At 49.8% G+C, this 20,784-nt stretch overlaps 1 protein-coding gene, 1 long non-coding RNA gene and 1 pseudogene across 2 annotated transcripts; 2 read left to right on the plus strand and 1 right to left on the minus strand.

The window, feature by feature from the left end:
- Window positions 1-11,618: 11,618 nt before the first annotated feature.
- On the minus strand, window positions 11,619-12,327 carry LOC123041490 (uncharacterized). Its single transcript, XR_006418541.1, has 3 exons — window positions 12,260-12,327; window positions 12,092-12,154; window positions 11,619-11,707 (listed from the first exon to the last, which is right to left on the minus strand). It is a non-coding gene; the product is annotated as an uncharacterized lncRNA (long non-coding RNA).
- Window positions 12,328-13,400: 1,073 nt separating this feature from the next.
- LOC123041491 (NAC domain-containing protein 92) lies at window positions 13,401-15,276 on the plus strand. Its single transcript, XM_044464091.1, has 4 exons — window positions 13,401-13,592; window positions 13,753-13,947; window positions 14,033-14,337; window positions 14,440-15,276. The coding sequence occupies exons 2-4, from the start codon at window positions 13,770-13,772 to the stop codon at window positions 15,019-15,021; spliced, it is 1,065 nt and encodes a 354-aa protein (XP_044320026.1). The 5' UTR covers window positions 13,401-13,592; window positions 13,753-13,769; the 3' UTR covers window positions 15,022-15,276.
- Window positions 15,277-18,131: 2,855 nt separating this feature from the next.
- On the plus strand, window positions 18,132-18,270 carry LOC123047827 (uncharacterized; annotated as a pseudogene).
- The last annotated feature ends 2,514 nt before the right edge of the window (window positions 18,271-20,784 follow it).

Genomic DNA, 20,784 nt, shown 5'->3' on the forward strand with positions numbered 1-20,784 from the left:
ACAACGATGAGGCCGGGGGTTCGGGCGACAAGGCATTCTGGGAGCTGTCCCAGGAGATGGAGGAACAACCTCACTTCTATGAGGACGCCGCCTTCCCCACCGATCCTAATACCACGGATGGTGCCGCCGAGGATGACCACACTGATGCCACCACTGATGGTGCCGCCGAGGATGCCACCACTGATGATGGCGGCGCACGCACAGATGGCAGCCAACCGAAGAGGCAACGGAAGGACCGGCGCCCGATCGTGCTCCGCACCCTCAAGGAGGAAGTTACTGAAGTGGACTCCAACGGGAATCCAACGGCGCCCGAACGAATAGTCAAGGGGTACTCGCTTCAGCTCGGGTGCATTGTCCGGAGCACCGTCTCGATCAACACCGAGAACCTGAGGCATCCTGACCGAGGGAATTTGCGCCACCTCCTCTTCACGAAGCTGCACGAACGATACAAGTTCCCCGCTGAATTTGAAAACACAAGCCTCAAAGGGAATAAAGTGAACAATGCTGCCCTCACGAAGATGAGCAAGGCCCTGTCTACTTGGAAAAGCAATGTGAAGAGAATGATCGAGAAAGGTGAGAGTTATCAGAAGATCAAGGAGAAAAATCCTTCTATCATCGAAGATGACTACAACGACTTCAAGATCAATTGCTCGAGCACCGCAAGCTCCCAATCAAGTGAGTGGGGGAAACAAATGCGGGAGCTGAACATAGGGGAACACACACTCGGTCCCGGCGGTTACAGAGTGGCGGAGCCTATATGTGACAAGGAGGAGGCGGACCGTGCCGAGCAAGGCCTACCGCCCCTCTTCGATAAATACGGTGACAAGCAGACCAGGAACTTTGTTAGGGCCCGGTACAAGAAGGACCCGAAAACAAAGGAGCTTACCACGGATCCGAAGACCAGGCAGCTTGAGCTTGTTCTGGTAAGGAATACACCCCCGCGTAATTAGCTCCATATGGTTGCATTCTAATTAATGAAGCCAAATTTCTAAATGGTTCACATTCCTTCCACAGGCGACTGAAAGCAGTAGCGCGGGGTCGACTAAGAGCAACCCTTGGGACACCACTCTAAATAGGGGGTTGAATGTAATGAAGAACAAGGATAAGCTCAGTAAGCCGACGTCAGCTGGTCGTGTGGCCGGCAAAGGCTTGTCGACAAAATGGGGGTCATACTATACCGCTAGTGTGCGGAAGGAGAAAAAGACCAGCTCGGAAAGCCAGGCGCGAGAGGTTCAAGAACTCAAGGCACAGGTGGCGCGGATTCCGGAGATTGTCCAAGAGCAAGTGGAACAATGACTCGGAGCGACGATCACCGCCCTTGTGCCTACCTTGATCTCGGGGTTGAGTGCGTGGATTGCGGGCGGCCAATAGGGGCCGCCCCCGATTCCTAGCTTCACGGCCAGCAACTCGCATAATGCGATGGCGGGGCCATTGGTGCCTCCGGCGGAGGCAGCATTGGTGTCTCCGATGCCGGCACGGGAGCTTAATGCACCCGGGTGTACACCGGCCGGCACCTCTTCAGCAAGCGGCCCCTCCGTCAACTGCACGCCCGCCGTTGGCGGTGCCTCGACATTAGCCGAGCTCGACGCCATCATCACGGTAACTAATTAAGCCTCTCTCGACCGAGGACTTCATCTCCTTGCCTTTGACTGGGCATCCCTGACGCCCTACATGTTTTCGCAGGGCGCCGCCGATGTTTCGTGCACTCTCCTCCACTTCGTGAACAACGAGTTCGTCAATGTCGCCAAGGGCAAAATCGTTCAACCGGGCAACCCCTTGTTCCATGGTACCCAGATGCCACCCAACTTGTTTAGGGTTCAACTGGTTCGGGTGCTGCCAGGCTGCGACGACTTGTTACCTCCGATTCGACCCGTCGGGGCCGACGATGAAGACGTGATGACCCTCAGCGCCTGCCTGAGCTGGCCCCTGCTTTGGCCGAAGAGCCAGATTCGTTTGGGGGCGGGGGACACCACCCCAAAGACAACACCGCCAGTCGTGCCGGCGCCAAGTCGGCCCCATGGCAAGACCGCCGTAACGGTGCCGGACATCCCTATGCCACTGGATCCAAACATGCATATGGCACAGGATCAGAACAACGACGACGACGACGATGATACATTTGGCAACGTCGATCAGTACTTTGCCGAGCATGGGTACGATGGCGACTTCATGGGGCCTCCTTCTCAAGAACCAAACCCAACAAAAGACGTGTGCGATCTAGCTCGTACCGCGGAGAAGCCAAGTTGCAACAGGCGCCGTCTGGCGTTCAGCTCTCAGGAGACGCCTCCAGCTGCCGACTTCACCGAGCCTCAGATAGGCGAGGTGCGAAATGTTATCAGCCCCAACACACTCAAGAAGGCGGTCTGTGAGCAGAACTCGGTCCCATTACAGGAGAAGAAGAAGGCACGCAAAAGAAAGACTAAGAAGGGTGCGAGCCAGCCGGCACCGAGTACGATCCGTGCTCAGGACGGGCCACCTTCACCGCAGGATATCTCGAGGAGGGTGCATGTGGCGGGTAGGGCGATGCTACCGACAAATATGCTCAATGCTGCAACCGGTGCTATGCGGAGTCTGCATGACAGTGTTCTTGCTTTGGAGAAGCGGCGTCTCAGGGAGAAGGATGTGGCATACCCGGTTTTCGCGGCCAAGGTGCCAGAGGGCAAGGGCTTTGTGGATAACTCCATCGGGCGTATGATCGTCCTGCGTTTTGATGACATCCACGCTATGTTGAACCTTCATCCGCTGCACTACACCTTCGTTCGGCTATTTTCGCTGAGTATGGAGATGCGGATCATTCGCAACAAGACCCCGGACATCGTGATAGTCGACCCCTTCTACATGCGTGCCAAGATCTTGGGCAGCGCTGGGGACCGGCAAGTCGCGAGTTCTTACCTCGAAGGCATCATTCTGGCAAACCAAGATAAGGATAACTTCCTCGTGCCTTACTTTCCCGAGTAAGTCCTCCCCTCAACCGGCCCGTAACATATGAATTCTTACATTTCGATCGTTTTTCTTTTAACATTCCATGTTTACTGCAGTGACACACGTTGCACGCTCATCCTCCTAAGCCCCAAATATTCCATGGCCACGTATTTCGACCCGGACCGTCAGTCGAACATAGACTACACAAATGTCAAGAAGGTTCTTGATGATGTTCTCCCCGGCTACGCCCAATCTGGAGGCACCTTCACCAGGCCTATTCGTAAGTACGGCAAGCACGTGTTCTCCCACAATACGACGTTCTGCTGCGTCAAGCAGCCGCCTGGCGGTCAGAAGGGTGCCTACTACGCCATCCATCACATGCGGGCGATCGTACGGGACCATCATCAACTTATGCTACCGAGTAAACTCAAAGATTGGGCCGCGAGCGTGTCGGCAATCCAGGACGCGGACCTCCGACAAGAATTCTTTCGCATCCAGTCGGAGTTTGCGGAAATCATCCATCAAGATGTCCTTCGTACCTCGGGGCAGTTCTACCTCAGAAATCAACCGTCCAACAGTGACATCGACACAATGCTACAAATGCAGGATGACAACGCCCGTTCTTTCATGACTCCCACGATAGACGGCGGCTTCATCCACGCTCCGGTCCCTTGAGTCGAGTTGTCTAGTTCTGAAACATCGATTGGCTCATGTTGTAATTAAACTTTAATGAACTTGTAGTATGTCTCTTTGGTTTCGAGAGTCGTTCAACTTAGATGTAATCGATGCTATTAATGTCTTGCTTTTCTCTTCCGATCGTTCTGTTGCATAATTATATATTGCTTATGTATTGTCTGTGAATTGGTACTAACGTTTCGTTTGGAGTGCATAGCGATGCCGACGTATGTCGTGTACAAGGGTAAGGTTCCCGGAGTTTACGATGACTAGGAGGAGTGTTGGAGACAGGTTCACCGATTCAGCGGTAACAGTTACAAAGGGTACACCACTAGGGCCGAGGCCGAATCTAGATACGCTCGCTATCTAGCGGGAGAGGGGAGGGAGCGTTGGAGGAACCGGATGAAGACGAGTTTCATCGTGATGATGCTCATCGTGATGACCGCATCTCTCTTCTATGTGATGGTAGTTTAGATGATCGATATCGACTTGTAATGTGAAGACAAACTCGCTACTCGCGGTCTCGAGACTTGTAATATAATGTTCTATCTTTGTTCGGTCTTTTTAATTCGGAGACTAATATGATGAATTGTATTCGGAGACTAATATGATGAATTGTATTCAAAGACTAATCTTCTATTGTATTCGATGAATCTGTTGTTGATGTGTGTTGTCTATATTTTGTCAAACTATACATTTTGTAACCTGTGCAAAAAACAGAAAATAAAAAGATAAAAAAACCCTAATATTCATACTAATGGCGCATCACAGGACAGTGCGCCATTAGTATGACAGTGCATACTAATGGCGCATCACTGGGTAGTGCGCCATTAGTATGCCGCGGTTACTAATGGCGCATCCAGTGGTGGTGCGCCATTAGTATGCCAAAGCACCTGGGTATACATGGCCCCTGGGAGGCATACTAATGGCGCACGCTGGCCTATACTAATGGCGCACCTGCGGTGCGCCATTAGTATACCAGATACTAATGGCGTACCAGGTGGTGCGCCATTAGTAAAAATTACTAATGGCGTGCTATTAATGGCGCACCACATATGCGCCATTAATGGCCATATTAGGTGCGCCATTAGTAGGGGTTTTTCTAGTAGTGTAATCTCTCATCTTGCTTACTCTTTTTTACCATTTATCTACTTCGTACTTTTTATAAATGGTCCGCTTACGTTTTAGTTCTTTCATATATTTTTTTACTTAGTAGGCATGATTCTTCCATGCTATATCATTTTCATACAGCTCATGTTTGGACAGAACGAAAGTCATTCAGTGCGGAGCGACGTACGTCCACCTGGGTGATCTTGCCGAGTCCGTGAGGCCAAACGGAAAAATGTCGACGAATGTAGTTGCATGCGGGATCGACTACATCAACAATCACACCGATGTATGCGCCGACAAGATAATCATGCATTACAGTGTGACCTGCAAAATATGGGATGGTGACTTCCACCACAAAATCCTGAGGAACAATTTTGCACAACACGGTGACTTCAAGCTCACACTGAAGAAATATGTGAGTACTCCTTTCCTGTCTGCGCCGTTTTTTCACATGGCGTGGTTTTTTGCTAGAACCTGTACTTGTGTTTGTGTGGCAGAAGTTTTCATGTGGCAACAGTTGCCGTGCACACTGACTTCTTGATTTTTTGTATCCCCATGCAAACTATGTGGCAACTTGATAGTAAAATACATGGCTCATTTTGTTCATACAATGGACGGCAACTTTCTTTCAACTACTCCCACCCATAATCAAACATTCTACGTGATTCTAATTTTTTTGTCCCTCTGTTGTTCTTTCATGTGAACTTTGTATCTCATTTCTTCACTTTTTTAAATGCAGGTCATGTTCCCCATGTTCCAGGAGCTTGCACCACACGAGCGACACGACAAGTGTGGTCACCACTATGCGGTCTATCTTGACCCGAAGAACCAACGTATCGAGGTGCTTGATTCAATCTGTTCGGAAGCCGATGGAGACCTTACTACGCATGCCGAATTCTTCATCAAGAACCTCAAAGAGACTTGGAACCGTCACTACGAACATTCAAAGGTCCAGATCAGGCATTTCCCGACTGAGTATGTGGCGACTGTGAAGCAAGGGAACACGTAATTTCTTTTAACCCGCTCCTTCATGTGCCATTTTTACATCAATCCACCCCCTCTTTTTGTTGACACATCTGAACTGAAGTCCATCTTTGCTGCAGCTGTCCATTTTGCGTGTTCACCTGAACTCTTTTTCCTTGTGCAGGACGGACTGTGGCTTTCACGCGCTGGAATACTTTGCAAAGTGGGAAGGCAGAATTGTCCCCGCTATCACAGATGCAACGGTCGTTGAGCTCCGAAAAATCTGCACATGGAACTGGCTGACGAATGAAGATTTCAACAAGCGGTCCGGAGCACGCGAGTTCGTGGAGGAAGCTGTCAAGCAAGTCATCAAGAAGTACAAGTGATCACGTGGCGTTACACACCAGACGCACACCTTACATTCTGTTGTTGAGGAATGTAAGGTACTATCTCTCTGTTCTTTGTCGAAAACTATGTTTTGTGTGCTACATTATGACTGCAACCTCGTGTAGCCTACTATGTAATGGTGGCGTGTTAGCGACATTTTTAGTGTTTTCTGTAATACATGTGTGGACGTGAACCTATTTTAGGAGTTACATCAGATCTGTTTTTATGTTTATCATTACGAAAGTGGTTTCGTCGTTTCTAGCATCGTTTTTTGCTGTTTCGAATGCGTCTGCGATGTTTTCAAAAAAAAATATGGCAAATGTAGTTCAACAGACATGGTTAGTGAAAGTCATCGTCATTTTTTCATTTTTGGCTGTTTTGCTTGTTCTTTTTCATCGCTAATTGCACCGGCTAGCATTGGGTAGGTTTATCATGTAGCCATAACCTTTGATGCGGTTTATGCACGTTTACGCTTTTTTTCCAACTTTGTTTTCCCATACATTGCACACAACACACTACGTGCTTCTAAACCGCATCGTATTTGTCATGGGGATATATGCCATGCAGAGTCATTACAAAAAGCATCCGGAAATTTTCAGTACAGCTAACATGGCAGATACATCATAAATAACATGGCAGATCCAGTACAACTTACATGGCAAATCCAGTACAACTAACATGGCAGATCCAGTACAACTAACATGGCATATTTAGTATAAAGTAGCATGGCATATTTAGTATAAAATAGCATGGCTTATCTAGTATAAAATAGCATGGCATATTTGGTATAAAATAGCATGGCAGATTAACTACACATAACATGGCAGATTAAGTACCCATAACATGGCAAATGCATTTATCCATTCAATGAATTTTCCTTCTACTTCTGTCCCCCCTCAAGAGTCATTCTCCCAATTAAAAAAATCCCATCATATAGGGGTACAAAACAAAATGTCCACATGGACCATGTCACAGCGCCCCAATTTTTGCTCATGGATTGCCCGCCCCTTTCTTCGTTTTCTTGTGTTTTGCTTGAATCTCCAGTCCTGACTTGTACCTTATCTCTCTCGGACGACCCTTTGTGATGGAACGGGGTGGGTTCCTGACCTGGGTTTGTGTGCTTGCTGTTCCAGATCCTATCTCCGAGTTTTCAGACGATGGCCCCGTGGATGAAGGCACACTTGATGTGCGGGGGAACCGGTGTAAGGCTTCCTCGGCTTTCCTTTTTTTGATCTCATCAAGCTCTCTTTTCAGTGCCTTCCTGTGTTTTTCTGCGACTCTCGCTGTGTCATCACTCTTGCACGCTTCATCAATTAGCTCAGCATAGTTCTTTGTCAGCACAACGTGCCTCACGGCTTCCATGGTTGACTCAGGTCTCTCGTCATGCACAGCCAGAACTGCGTGTGTTGTCTGCGGCGCCAACGCGTCGTCAGTGTCCCAAGTCCATCGCCTCCTTATGAAATGGCGGGGCATGCGTGTCACAGCGTTCATGTCCATGACTTTTAGTATGTGACAGCACACAATGCCGTCCCGTTCGAATTTGCAGCATTGGCAGTAGTACTCGCCTTCGCCTATCGAGGCTCTGACGAAGTAGTTCCTTCCTTTGTCCGCGTCTTCAAGTTCTGAATCTGACATGCCCAAAATAGAACACACCTTGAACGTATGTTCGTCCACCCGGAAAGCCGTGAACATGCTGGCACGCTTTATTTCTTCCTGGAATATGCAAGTTTTGTGTGTTTCCTGTTAAACTTTCGTGCGATCTTTTTCTTGTACACCCTTATGTTGTCATGGAAATAGAAATACATTTTGTTTGAACATGGCAAACATAGTTCATTGAACATGGCAAATATATTACGTTGAACATGGCAAATGCAGTACACTACACATGGCAAATGCATTACAACATACATGGCAATTGTAGTACAACAGACATGGCAATTGCAGTACATTTTCAACTGGATATCGTCATTTCCACACCAACATTCCCCAATGGAAGCACATTGCATAAAACATGGCAACTGCATTTTTGTTAAACATGGCATCTACAGCTGAGTAAACATGTCAATTGCATTTCAAAAAAGGGCAGATGCATTTCATTAAACATGGCAACTGCATTTCAGCATATGTGTCGCCAATATAACATTTTTTTAGCATTTTTTGACATTGGCATTTGCATGCCAACATGCTCCAATGGAAGCACAGCGCATAAAACATGGCAACTGCACTTCATTCAACAAGGGAAATGCACCCGAGCAAGTATGCCAAAACAAAATTTTCATTTTAACATGGCAACTGCATCTGAGTAAGCATGGCAAACCGTATTTCATTAAACATGGCAGCTGCATGTCATGGCAACTGCATTGCACTCTATAAGGCCCCTACTGACTTGGTGCTTTTTATGCAAATAAGACTGTAATGCAACTGACTTACTTGTTAAAGATCTTGTTGGTGTATATCTTGCTCATTTGCCTCTCCATCGGTAAATACGTTAGCAATTTTGGCTGCTTTAGGGCTGTGGTCGCTTCTTGCTGTAGCTCAGATCCCAGAATTTTTTGTTGCAAAGCTGTGTACTGCTTGGCAAACTGTAGCAATGAGTTGCCAGGGCTGACGTACCGCTTTAAAACAGCATTGAACCCCTCGCTGCGCTGCGTAGTCTGCAGAAAGGGGAAGAAGCACTGCATGAAGTAGGCCGGCACCCAGTACATTCGCTTCTCCCATAGGCTAACAAGAGTCTCGTTGTCCTGGACTTGATGTGTTTCATTCATGGCCATCCAGCTCCTTTCAAACTCCTCCACCGTCAAGCTGTGGTCCACGCACAGCTCGAATGCCTTGTGCAGCTCTGGACGGTCGGCAAAGAACGGTCCTAGCGTCTCCTCATCCTTCTTTATAATGTGCCACCTGCAGTGCATGTGCACTGCCAACGGAAAGACCTCCTCTATGCCTGCACGCATGCTGAAATCTTGGTCCGTTATTATGTTCATCGGAGCAAGTCCATCCATGCACTCCAAGAAGGTCTTGAACAGCCAAACGTACCCATCTGTGTCTTCGTTCCGGACGAGGCCGCATCCGAACTGCAACGACTGATTGTGGTTATTTATTCCTATGAACGGAGCGCATGGCATCTTGTACATATTGGTGAGGTACGTCGCGTCGAATGAAATGCAATCTCGGAAATGTTTGTAGGCTCTCCTTGCAGCACCATCCACCCAATACATGTTCCTGACATGGTCCTCATCGTCCAACCTTATCCTGTAGAAGAAATCTGGATCTTCCTTTGCTTTCGCATCGAAGTAGGCTATTGTGGCCTCTATGTCTGCCAACTTGCTCTCTCTATGGTACTTGGCCTGTAGGTTTGTGACGTCAGCTGGTATGTACGGCATGCTACTCAGAGTCCCCTTTTTGCTGTGGATGAGAGATAGTATCTGCATGGCAACTGCATCTGAGTAAGCATGGCAAACATGGCAGCTGCATGTCATGGCAACTGCATTGCACTCTATAAGGCCCCTACTGACTTGGTGCTTTTTATGCAAATAAGACTGTAATGGCAGCTGACTTACTTGTTAAAGATCTTGTTGGTGTATATCTTGCTCATTTGCCTCTCCATCGGTAAATACGTTAGCAATTTTGGCTGCTTTATTGCTGTGGTCGCTTCTTGCTGTAGCTCAGATCCCAGAATTTTTTGTTGCAAAGCTGTGTACTGCTTGGCAAACTGTAGCAATGAGTTGCCAGGGCTGACGTACCGCTTTAAAACAGCATTGAACCCCTCGCTGCGCTGCGTAGTCTGCAGAAAGGGGAAGAAGCACTGCATGAAGTAGGCCGGCACCCAGTACATTCGCTTCTCCCATAGGCTAACAAGAGTCTCGTTGTCCTGGACTTGATGTGTTTCATTCATGGCCATCCAGCTCCTTTCAAACTCCTCCACCGTCAAGCTGTGGTCCACGCACAGCTCGAATGCCTTGTGCAGCTCTGGACGGTCGGCAAAGAACGGTCCTAGCGTCTCCTCAGCCTTCTTTATAATGTGCCACCTGTAGTGCCTGTGCACTGCCAACGGAAAGACCTCCTCTATGCCTGCACGCATGCTGAAATCTTGGTCCGTTATTATGTTCATCGGAGCAAGTCCATCCATGCACTCCAAGAAGGTCTTGAACAGCCAAACGTACCCATCTGTGTCTTCGTTCCGGACGAGGCCGCATCCGAACTGCAACGACTGATTGTGGTTATTTATTCCTATGAACGGATCGCATGGCATCTTGTACATATTGGTGAGGTACGTCGCGTCGAATGAAATGCAATCTCGGAAATGTTTGTAGGCTCTCCTTGCAGCACCATCCACCCAATACATGTTCCTGACATGGTCCTCATCGTCCAACCTTATCCTGTAGAAGAAATCTGGATCTTCCTTTGCTTTCGCATCAAAGTAGGCTATTGTGGCCTCTATGTCTGCCAACTTGCTCTCTCTATGGTACTTGGCCTGTAGGTTTGTGACGTCAGCTGGTATGTACGGCATGCTACTCAGAGTCCCCTTTTTGCTGTGGATGAGAGATAGTATCTGTACCATTCTTGATGGACCGACGTTACAATCATGTAGCAGCTTTACGAATTTCCTTTCGACGGGGGTGAACCCTCTGTGGGCGGTCAGAAATTTCACCAGGTCGAACTTCTTTATGAGTTTGTGGTTGTGCTCGTCAAAATACTCATTGACCACCCATGTTGCTCCATCTACGTTTAGCTTACACCGGACAGGGCACCCCGTCTTGAGAATGATGCCTCTCTTTCGTTCTGGAACGACAGGCGCAACACCTTTCCCCTTCTTGTTCCTCCGTGCCTTGTGGCACCTCATCTCACCTCTGCTGTACTCATTAGTTTTCTTAATTTTCCTATGGTACTCGGTGTTGACCGCAAATCCATGGAACTTTGCGTATGCCTGGTAGTATTCCTTTGCTTCTGCGAACGATCCAAATCTCTGCCCAATGTATGGTGGCTGAGGTACCACGATCTCGGATTGCCCACCATCTTCATCCTCTTGTGCGTCGTCGTCAGTTTCATCATTCGCTTCAGTATCGGCGGCAGTTCCATCTACTCGAGTGTTGCTAGTGCTTGTGTTCAAAGGGGTGCTCGTCGGCATTGCTGGAATGATTGCCATTCCCGACTCTGACTCGAAATTGTTTGCGGCATGACAGTCTGCTGGCTGGTGGAACGCGTCTTCCGTGCGCTCAGAGCTCCCCGCAGTAGATGTCCCCGCACCGCTGTTCACTGTAGTTGTAGGTTTTGTAATAGAAAAAACAAGCACGAGAGTAAGATTTTTTGGTTGAATAAGATGTGTATCACAACGGATCACACCATCTTCGATTGATTTGGCACGACATTTTTTCAAACAGCAAGCCGTGAGACTGCGTGTGGACATGTGTGGCAGCTGTAGCTGTCCAGTCATGGCAGGTACTGTTCAACAAACATGGCAACTATTGTTTTGCCTACAAAAAACTACAAACAACAAATGTAGTGATGTTTTTTGTGGTTCAATTTTTTTCCTTACCTTGTTGTGCTGCATTTGACCATCTTGTGTGGTCTGTGACACCAAAATGTCGTGCTCCACCTGCAATTTGTGAAGCTTGCCACGGGACGTTTGCCGTGTCACCACCAGCGTAATACGCTGTAAGCATAGTAGTGGTTGGTCAATTCATGGCAATTTGCAGTTTGTGCTAGCACGGCAACTGCAGTCGCCCCTGATGTGGCAACTGCAGTTTTACTGGCATGGCAACTATAGTTGCAACGGCATGGCAACCGCAGTTGTTCCTCCATGGCAACTGCAGTTGCGATGACATGGCAACTGTAGTTGCTCTGGCATGGCAACTGCAGTTGTTTCTCCATGACAACTGCAAGTGTCCACTGATGGCAACAACAGTTGTCCAGGGATGGCAAATGTAGTTTTAAATTCATGGCAATTGTAGAAGTCCAGTCATGGCAATTTAGAGCTGCCAACTATGCCCCTTCTGCTAATTGAACATCCGCACCTTCACTTTTTTTATGGACTGACCTGTGTATGACGTCGATGGCAGGTACATGGGTGCTGGCTGATGCCACGTGCTGCATGAAGGCCCTGCATTTTCACCCGTGATAACTCGTGAGTCCTCTTGCCAGTTTTTTTGCATGTCCATTTTTCACGTCCACAGCAGTATGTGTTTTTTTTTTGGTTTTGCATTACCTTGATTAGCCATACTAGCTAGTTGAGGTTGGTTGCCCGTACATATGTCAGTGTTAGCGCCTTGTGACTAAACTTGCCATGGGCCCCCCCTGAGAGTGTTTTGGTCATAAGAACCTGCAAAAAAATGGGAGTGTAGGACATAAGTAGAATGTCATCTTCATCGTTGCGAAGTTGGCAACTACTCTCTTCTTTTTGTTACCACGCATCATACCTACGCCTGCATACTGTTCTAGTAGTGGCAGCAACGGCCCTGCAGAGATGAGTTGACTATACTCTGCTGCATCCCAAGGCGGTGTTTCTGGCCTTTGAGAACCCCAAGCATCAGCGCCACCTTCGCGATTCATCCTTTCCGCGTCTCGATTCTTTTCCGACATGTTCTCAATCACTGGATGATCAAAAAGGCATCAATAATCCACAAGAATTGTATTCTTCTGCTGCTTGCACATGGAAGATAGGGATGGCAAGCAACAGGTCAAAATAGGTGGCAATTATCATCATACACAAGCGGCAACTGTCGTTACACACAAGTGGCAATTATTTTTTCCCACCCTCTTCATTCAAAAAATCGTCCTTCCTGCCCTTTTTTAGGGATTCCTACTCATCCATTTCATACCCAACTACTTAAGTGCCTAAACTAGGCACCTAAGTTAACCTCAAACGTAGTACATGGCAGATCTGGTGTATTCTGCCTGGCAATTGCGAATATACACCGAACCATGTAGTGTTCTACCCCTATAGTATGGACCCAGTACAAGATCGGGAGATTTTCAGCCTTAAGGATGAGAAGGAAGGACGAGATCGAGAATTTTCACCTGGTTTTAGTTGATCGTGTCTGGAGGGCTGGATTGGAGTGGGCGGCTGGGGATGGGAAGGGTTAGGGTGTGGTTTGGGGTCGGAGCGCCCTACGGATCTGCCCTGGTTGCCATGGCAACCAGGGATGGCCGGCGACGGATGTCGGGGTTCGACGGATGAAACGGAGGCGTGGATCGGCTGGGTCGTGCGGGCAGCCGGTCTTCTGGCCCGGACGGGGCAGTGCGGGCGGGTTTGCCACACACCGGACGTGCGGGCCGTGCTTTTGTGCGCTCGAACGTGGTCGTGCGGGCCGATCTCCGTCTATGCCGCACGAGGCGTGCGGGCGAGTTCCTATCGACGCCACACGTGTGGCAGTTATTCGGACCCAAAAGGAATAAGGATCCCCCTCTCGCGTCCAGACTGCAAATTCCAGTATTTAAGCGCGCCACCTCCATCTCCGCTTTATTTTCTCTCAACAACTCCCCTTCGATCCATCCGTTGCCGATTGAGTCCATATCATCATCATCATCAGTTCTAAAAGGTAATTAATTATCATCATGGACCTTCTTCGGATCTCTCTCTCTCTCTCCCTCTCTCTCATCGCTCAATCCAGCGGATGGTGCTTCTTGCATGCCTGCTATGTCGTGCTTCTGTTTCATCCATGATTCAAGCTTTCTATGATCTGTTTGGTTGATTTCTAGAGGGCCAAAAGGAAGTGATGGAGCACGGCGAGCAGGAGCAGCACGCCATGGACCTGCCGCCGGGCTTCCGCTTCCACCCCACCGACGAGGAGCTCATCACGCACTACCTGGCCAAGAAGGTCGCCGACGCCCGCTTCGCCGCCCTCGCCGTCTCCGTCGCCGACCTCAACAAGTGCGAGCCCTGGGACCTGCCATGTAAGCACCTCTTCATGCACCAACCTATGTGATCCATACGATAGAACCCACGAGCTACCGAATTGATCAGTCGACATGCATGCAGCGCTGGCTAGGATGGGGGAGAAGGAGTGGTACTTCTTCTGCCTCAAGGACCGCAAGTACCCGACGGGGCTGAGGACCAACAGGGCCACCGAGTCCGGGTACTGGAAGGCCACCGGCAAGGACAAGGACATCTTCAGGGGCAAGGCCCTCGTCGGCATGAAGAAGACGCTCGTCTTCTACACCGGGAGGGCGCCCAAGGGCGATAAGTCCGGCTGGGTCATGCACGAGTACCGCCTCAACGCCAAGCTCCACGCCGCCAGCACCAGCCGCGGCTCCCTCTCCGGCGGCAGGGCCGCATCGTCCAAGGTAGCAACATCTTTTCACCATGCATGTGTGTATCTTGCTTGTGATCGATCATATATACTTGGTCATTCGTAGTAACCACCGGCCGGCCGGTTCTCTTTGTAGAACGAGTGGGTGCTGTGCAGGGTGTTCAAGAAGAGCCTTGTAGGCGGCGTAGTGTCGTCGGCGCCGGCGTCGTCCGCAGCAAAGAAAGGCGGCGTGGGGATGATCGAGGAGATAGGGTCCTCCGTGGCCGATGTCACCCCGCTCCCTCCGCTCCTGGACATGTCCGGCTCCGGCGCCTCCTTCGTCGACCCGGCGGCGCACGTGACCTGCTTCTCCAACAACGCGCTGGAGGCGGGTCAGTTCTTCAACCCGACGGCGACGGGCGGCTGCGCCACGGACGCGGACCACCACGGGCTAGCCTCGTCATACTCCCCGTTGGCAAGCTTCACGCAGTACGGGGGGCAGCTGCACCACGGCGTGAGCCTGAGCCTGGTGCAGCTCCTGGAGAGCAGCGGGTACCACCGTGGTCTCGCCGACGACATGGCGCCGTGCGGCAACCAGCAGCAGCCGGCCGCGTGCAAGGGCGAGCGGGAGAGGCTGAGCGCGTCGCAGGACACCGGGCTCACCTCCGACGTGAACCCCGAGATCTCTTCTTCCTTCGGCCAAACGTTCGACCACGAGCCCGCGCCGTGGGGCTACTGACCAAGCAAGCTCTCCGCATGCACCGCGTTCGTGGCGAAGGATGGATGGATTATTAGTGCATTTACCGGTGCTAGATTACTGTAAATAAGCCCGCGAGGGATCAAGCTAGCACCGGCCGTTAATTAGCTTCATTGTGGTGTGATCTGTATAGTTGTAGATTAATCAGCAGTGTGGTGATTTGGGGGTGTAATTAGCATTACTGTATTGGGATCCATCGACATACTAGTATATTTCATTATCATTTTGCCAGCTTAATTATAATCAATCAACTAGATATTAGCAAGTTGGCAGCTGCGTTCGTTAAGTGAAGATATAGACTAATTGTCTAATAAGTATATTGTATGTTGTGAGTAGCTAGCTAGTGTGTGATGATCTCATGACGGAAACCTAACAGTTTGACTTGTTGTGATAGTAGTTAGTACCGCTAGCTAATCTAGCAATTAGACCTTAAAAGATTCGGTGGCGCCGGAGCTCTGCGCCATTACTGTCTTGCTACCTTTGGCCCATGACTGGCATGTCTCAACCATCACACGCAAATCTAATCCCGATTACTGTCCTTGGGCGCGGATCACATCACGTCGCCACCCTTGCACAGTGCGCATGACATGACATGATGTGGGCGAGCTTGGTATTAGGGTTGGCAAACCGCAACAACACATAACAACACTCGTGTCACCAATTTGGTTCCCCGTGCCTTGTCTCAATGCCTGTGTGCCCCCCTAATGATTCGATGATCAGCTCCGTGGCATCTGATCGAGTGGGTCCCACACCTCCTTAGTAGAGCATCTGCTGTTTTCAATCAAAATCATGGTGGATCCAGTTCATGAAAATTACTACTCCCTCCGTCCCATAATGTAAGACATTTTTTTGAGTGTCAAAAAACGTCTTACATTATGAGATGGAGGGAGTATTATATAGTGTATGTTGCATGATTATCTTATTGAAAGAGAATTAGGGAGTATGTGGCAGGAAGCAGGGGCCGGTTAGGTCAGCTAACCAGATAGAGAGAGAGAGACCGAGCTTCGCTACCATGCATGTCCATGGCCAGGGAGGGAGCTGATGAGCGAATGCGGCAAGGACATGTGTGCAGTCTCTGGATCCTCTTGGGCCGTCGGTGTGGGGCACCTGCCATAGTTTAAGATATCTCCTCTCTGTTTTAGTGTGTCTCGTATCTCTGAACATCATCTCCTCCGGAAATATATTCCCCTCCTGTCTGATTAAATATTTTGGTAGGGGCACAAGTGTCGATTTGACGGGTGTTCCAACTTCCGGCGATTCATCCATAGCTGCCTACCACTAGTCTGATGAGTTCAGGAACAAAGTCTCTGTACAACGTACTGTTGCATCCACTTTGTTGGGCGACCGGGGGGCTCCAACCCTACCCGTCGGGTCACCGCTCCTTCCTCTCCCTCCTCTCCGTCACCGTCGTTGGTCGGCGCTGGGCATAGCCTGTGCGTGCGACGGAGGCGGAGGCACTCCTCCTTCTCATGGGTCATAGAGTGACGCGAGGCGCCCAGGCTCGAGGGTGTGACCCCGATCTGGACTGCGGCGGCGTCGATCTGGTTCATGACGGCCCAAATCTGGACTAAGGCGGTGTGGCGGCCGACCGGCATCCTAATGGCGGCTGTGGTGGCAGTGTCGGCGACGGCCATGGCTGTGGCGCGGCAGTGTCGGAGGCGGCGCGGGCTGCGGGCGCGGCGGTCTGCCCTATTCGGGCGGCGGCGGCGATGCGCCATCTGCCTTTGGATCGGCGGCGGCGGCATGGAGGGCCTGGTGGTCGCGTCGGCGGCACCTCCGGTTAGATATGTTCTGACCGGTGCAGCCGATGGTGGTGGTCATCTCTTTCGTCAGGGGTGGCCGGCCTGCGGCTGGTGGTCGAATCTTGAGATCCGTCAGCTACTCCCGGATACGAGTTGGGGAGACATAGTTGCCGGTGAAAACCGAGCCGTTGCTGGGCGATGGCGGCTTTTGCGCCGTAACCTTGATGAAGTTGTCGTCGTGTAACTGTTGTCGACTCACTCGTGCTGCTTCGGGGGAAACCCTAGGATCTGGTCTTCCAGATCGGACGATGGCGGTACTATGGTGTCGTCTCTCTTGGGAGCATCGTTTGTGGAGTAGCGCTGCAAGACAGAGGAAGGAGGTGGAGCGGCTTCGTCTTGCACGGAGCTTCAGTGGAGCTGTCAAGTCATGCCTAGCTGACAGGTGCTACGCTGAGTCATGCCTTATTGGTAGGTGCTACGCACGACGGATCTTCCAGAGTCTCCGCGTCTGGACGGACGAGCGCAGGGCGGTGGCGCCGTTGGGTGCCGTGGTGGCGTCGACGGATGTCCGGACTAGCAAGGAAGGTGCGGATGTCTCTGTTGAGAATAGTCTAGAATCATCTAGATATCTTGTACGGTTGGTTTAAGACAGAAGATAAGACTAGACCGAACCTTCCTAGTTTGTTAAGATTCGTAGCTTTCCTCTTATCATCTTGTACTCCAAGTCTTGCCTTGTATATGCCATGATCTAGGGCTATTCTGATCCTATATAAACACGCAATCAGCGGCCTACCAAGGTAGGTTGATACGCTTCCAAACTTACATGGTAATCAGAGTCCCCCTTCCAAAACGCATCTAGCTTTCCTTCCCATCGCCATGGCCTCTTCATCCCACGCCCCTGTCAACCCACTTACGAGCCAAATCACCGAGGAATTAACTCGGGAAAATTACCTTCTGTGGAAAACCCAATTTCTTCCCCAGATCTGAGCCGCCTCTCTGTATGGATACCTTGATGGATCCACTCCCGAACCAGAAAAGTTCATCGCCGACAAGGATGGCAAGCCCACGAGCGCTCCCAATCCGCTGCACGGCGCGTGGATCATCCAGGACCAGCAGGTGCTCACGTACCTGATGAACTCCGTCTCCAAGGAGGCCCTCACGCAGATGGTATCGGTTGAGACGATGCACGCGGCCTGGACTGTGTTGAAGAACATGTTCTCTTCACAGTCCCACTCCTGCGTCAACAATCTTCACACCGCCCTCGCCAGTGCGCAGAAGGGCAATCAACCTATTCCCGTCTACTTCTCCCGGATGCGGTCGCTCGCCGACGAGCTTGCGGCCGCCGGCAGGCCCATAGAAGACGACGAGCTCATCTCCTTCATCCTGGCCGGCCTCTACCTTGACTACAACCCTCTGGTATCCGCCCTTGATGCTTGCACTGAGCCTGTTACTCTCGATGTCCTGTACTCGCAGATGGCCAACTTCGATCAGCGGGTGGAGTTGTTCCACGGCTCTAGCAGCAACGGCGGCTTCAAGTCTTCCGCAAACGCTGCAGCTCGCGGGCGGGGCTACCAGCATGGATGAGGGATGTCTCGTGGACGAGGCAATGGCCGTGGCAATCCTGGCCAAGGTCGCGGCTACACTAGCAGCAATGCCCCTCCCTCCTACAACACCAATAAGGGGAGGGGGGCAATCTGGCGGACCAGGAGGACCAGGACCACATGGTGGCAGCTTCCGCAACAACAACCGGCCTCAGTGTCAGATCTGCAGCAAGACGGGTCATATCGCCATGGACGTTGGTACCGGTTCACGGAGGACTACCTTCCAGAAGAAAAGGTGGGCGCATCTGCAACAACAAACTCCTACGGGATAGATACCAACTGGTATGCGGACAGAGGCGCCACCAACCATATCACCGGCGAGCTCGAGAAGCTCACCATCTGTGACAAGTATTATGGGGGTGATCAAGTCCACACAGCTGATGGTGCAGGTATGAGCATTAGCCATATTGGACACTCCATTGTTAACACCAAAGATCAAAATTTTCATCTAAATCAAGTCCTATATGTCCCCACTGCCTCACAAAGTCTACTTTTTGTTCATCGCTTCACCCTTGACAATCATGTTTATGTTGAGTTTTGGCCTTATTTCTTTTTCATTAAGGACCAGGTCACGGGGAGGGTGCTGCATCGAGGCAGATGTAGAGGAGGACTCTATCCATTGATTTCATCTAGGACGTCAAATAAACATGCATGTGGTGCCATCAAGATATCTTCTTCACGGTGGCACACTCGGCTTGGTCATCCATCTTTTTCAATAGTTCAACATGTGCTTAGGAATAATAAACTCTCTTATCATGGGGAGCCAAATAATGAGTCGGTATGTGATTCATGCCAACGTGCGAAAAGTCACCAATTACCTTATCCAGTGTCTACTAGTGTATCTACCAAACCTCTTGAGTTGATTTTTTCTGATGTATGGGGAGATGCCCCTCTTTCTGTTGGTCGATACAAATATTATGTTAGCTTCATCGATGATTATACTAAATTTTCGTGGATTTATCTTACTAAGAAAAAATCCGATGTCTTAGAAGTCTTTCAAAATTTCCAAGCACATGTTGAACGTCAATTTGCTTCAAAAATTCTTGCCATCCAATCCGATTGGGGTGGCGAATATGAGAAACTAAACTCATTTTTTTTCAGAAACTTGGTATTGCTCATCATGTTTCTTGCCCACATGCCCATCAGCAGAACGGATCTGCTGAAAGAAAACACTGTCATATTGTTGAAGTTGGACTTGCTCTTCTTCCAACTCGTCCATGCCACTAAAATTGTGGGACAAAGCGTTCCTCGCTGCCACATTCCTCATTAATCTACTTCCAAGTAGCGTCATCAACTTTGAAACTCCTTATGAATGCCTTTTTCACAAAAAGCCTACCTATAATTCTCTTCGCGTGTTTGGTTGTGCTTGTTCGCCGAATCTTCGACCTTACAACACTAAGAAACTCTCGTTTGGCTCCAAACAATGTGTTTTCATAGGCTACAGTCCGCATCATAAGGGGGTAAAATGTCTTGATGTGTCCACTGGTCGTATTTATATCTCCAGAGACATTGTCTTTGATGAAAATGTGTTCCCGTTTGCCTCTCTTCATCCAAATGCCGAAGCTCTCCTACGCAAAGAAATTTTTCTTCTTCCTGATCATCTAGCTCCTACACATTCTTTTGATCATGGGGGTAATAATGGAGATGATCAAAATATGGCAGTGTCTCATAATACTAATTCACCAGATGATGCAGGATTTGATGACAGTTATGCTGGTAGAAACTTGGAGCAAAATGATGCAAATATGGAGACAAATCACTCCATACCGCATGTGGCGCTAGAGGACAGAGGCGTTGATCCGGGCGCCCGATCCCAGGCCGAATCTGGCACTAGATCTGGTGCTGACCCGCCTGATCAGGAGGCAGCACAGAACGGTGGGGCCAGCCCGTCCCGACTTGCCACGTCGCCTGGGCCCGCGTCAATGCCAGTGCGCCAAATGCAGCGCTGGATCCCATGTGGCGTGACGCTATGACGCCCGGGTAATTAAGCTACAGTGATCCTCTGCTAGTGATGCCATGTCATCCCGATTACTTTTGCTAAATGTTTGTTAGTTCAACCGCGTCAAATTCAAATTTAAAATTAATGTCGATAATAAAAGTTTTCAGAAATTGAAACAAAAATGTTCGGTGGTTGCCAAATATTACAAGGGCAATTATGGTGCAGCAAACACATTTTTATAAAATGTCTAAATAATTTAAAGTGATTTAAAACAGAAAAGAAAATAAATAAAAACAAAACAGAAAAACTAAAACCTAAAACTAGAAGAAAAGGAGAGAGAAAGACCCCCCCTGGGCCAGCAGACCTAGCGGGCCGGCCCATTCGCCCACTTGGCCCAGCCGGCCGGCCCACTACTCCCTCCTTATCCACTCCCTCCCCCAAACCCTAACCGGCCACCACCCAC

Source organism: Triticum aestivum, chromosome 2B (assembly GCF_018294505.1).
Source record: "Triticum aestivum cultivar Chinese Spring chromosome 2B, IWGSC CS RefSeq v2.1, whole genome shotgun sequence".
Lineage (NCBI taxonomy): Eukaryota > Viridiplantae > Streptophyta > Magnoliopsida > Poales > Poaceae > Triticum > Triticum aestivum.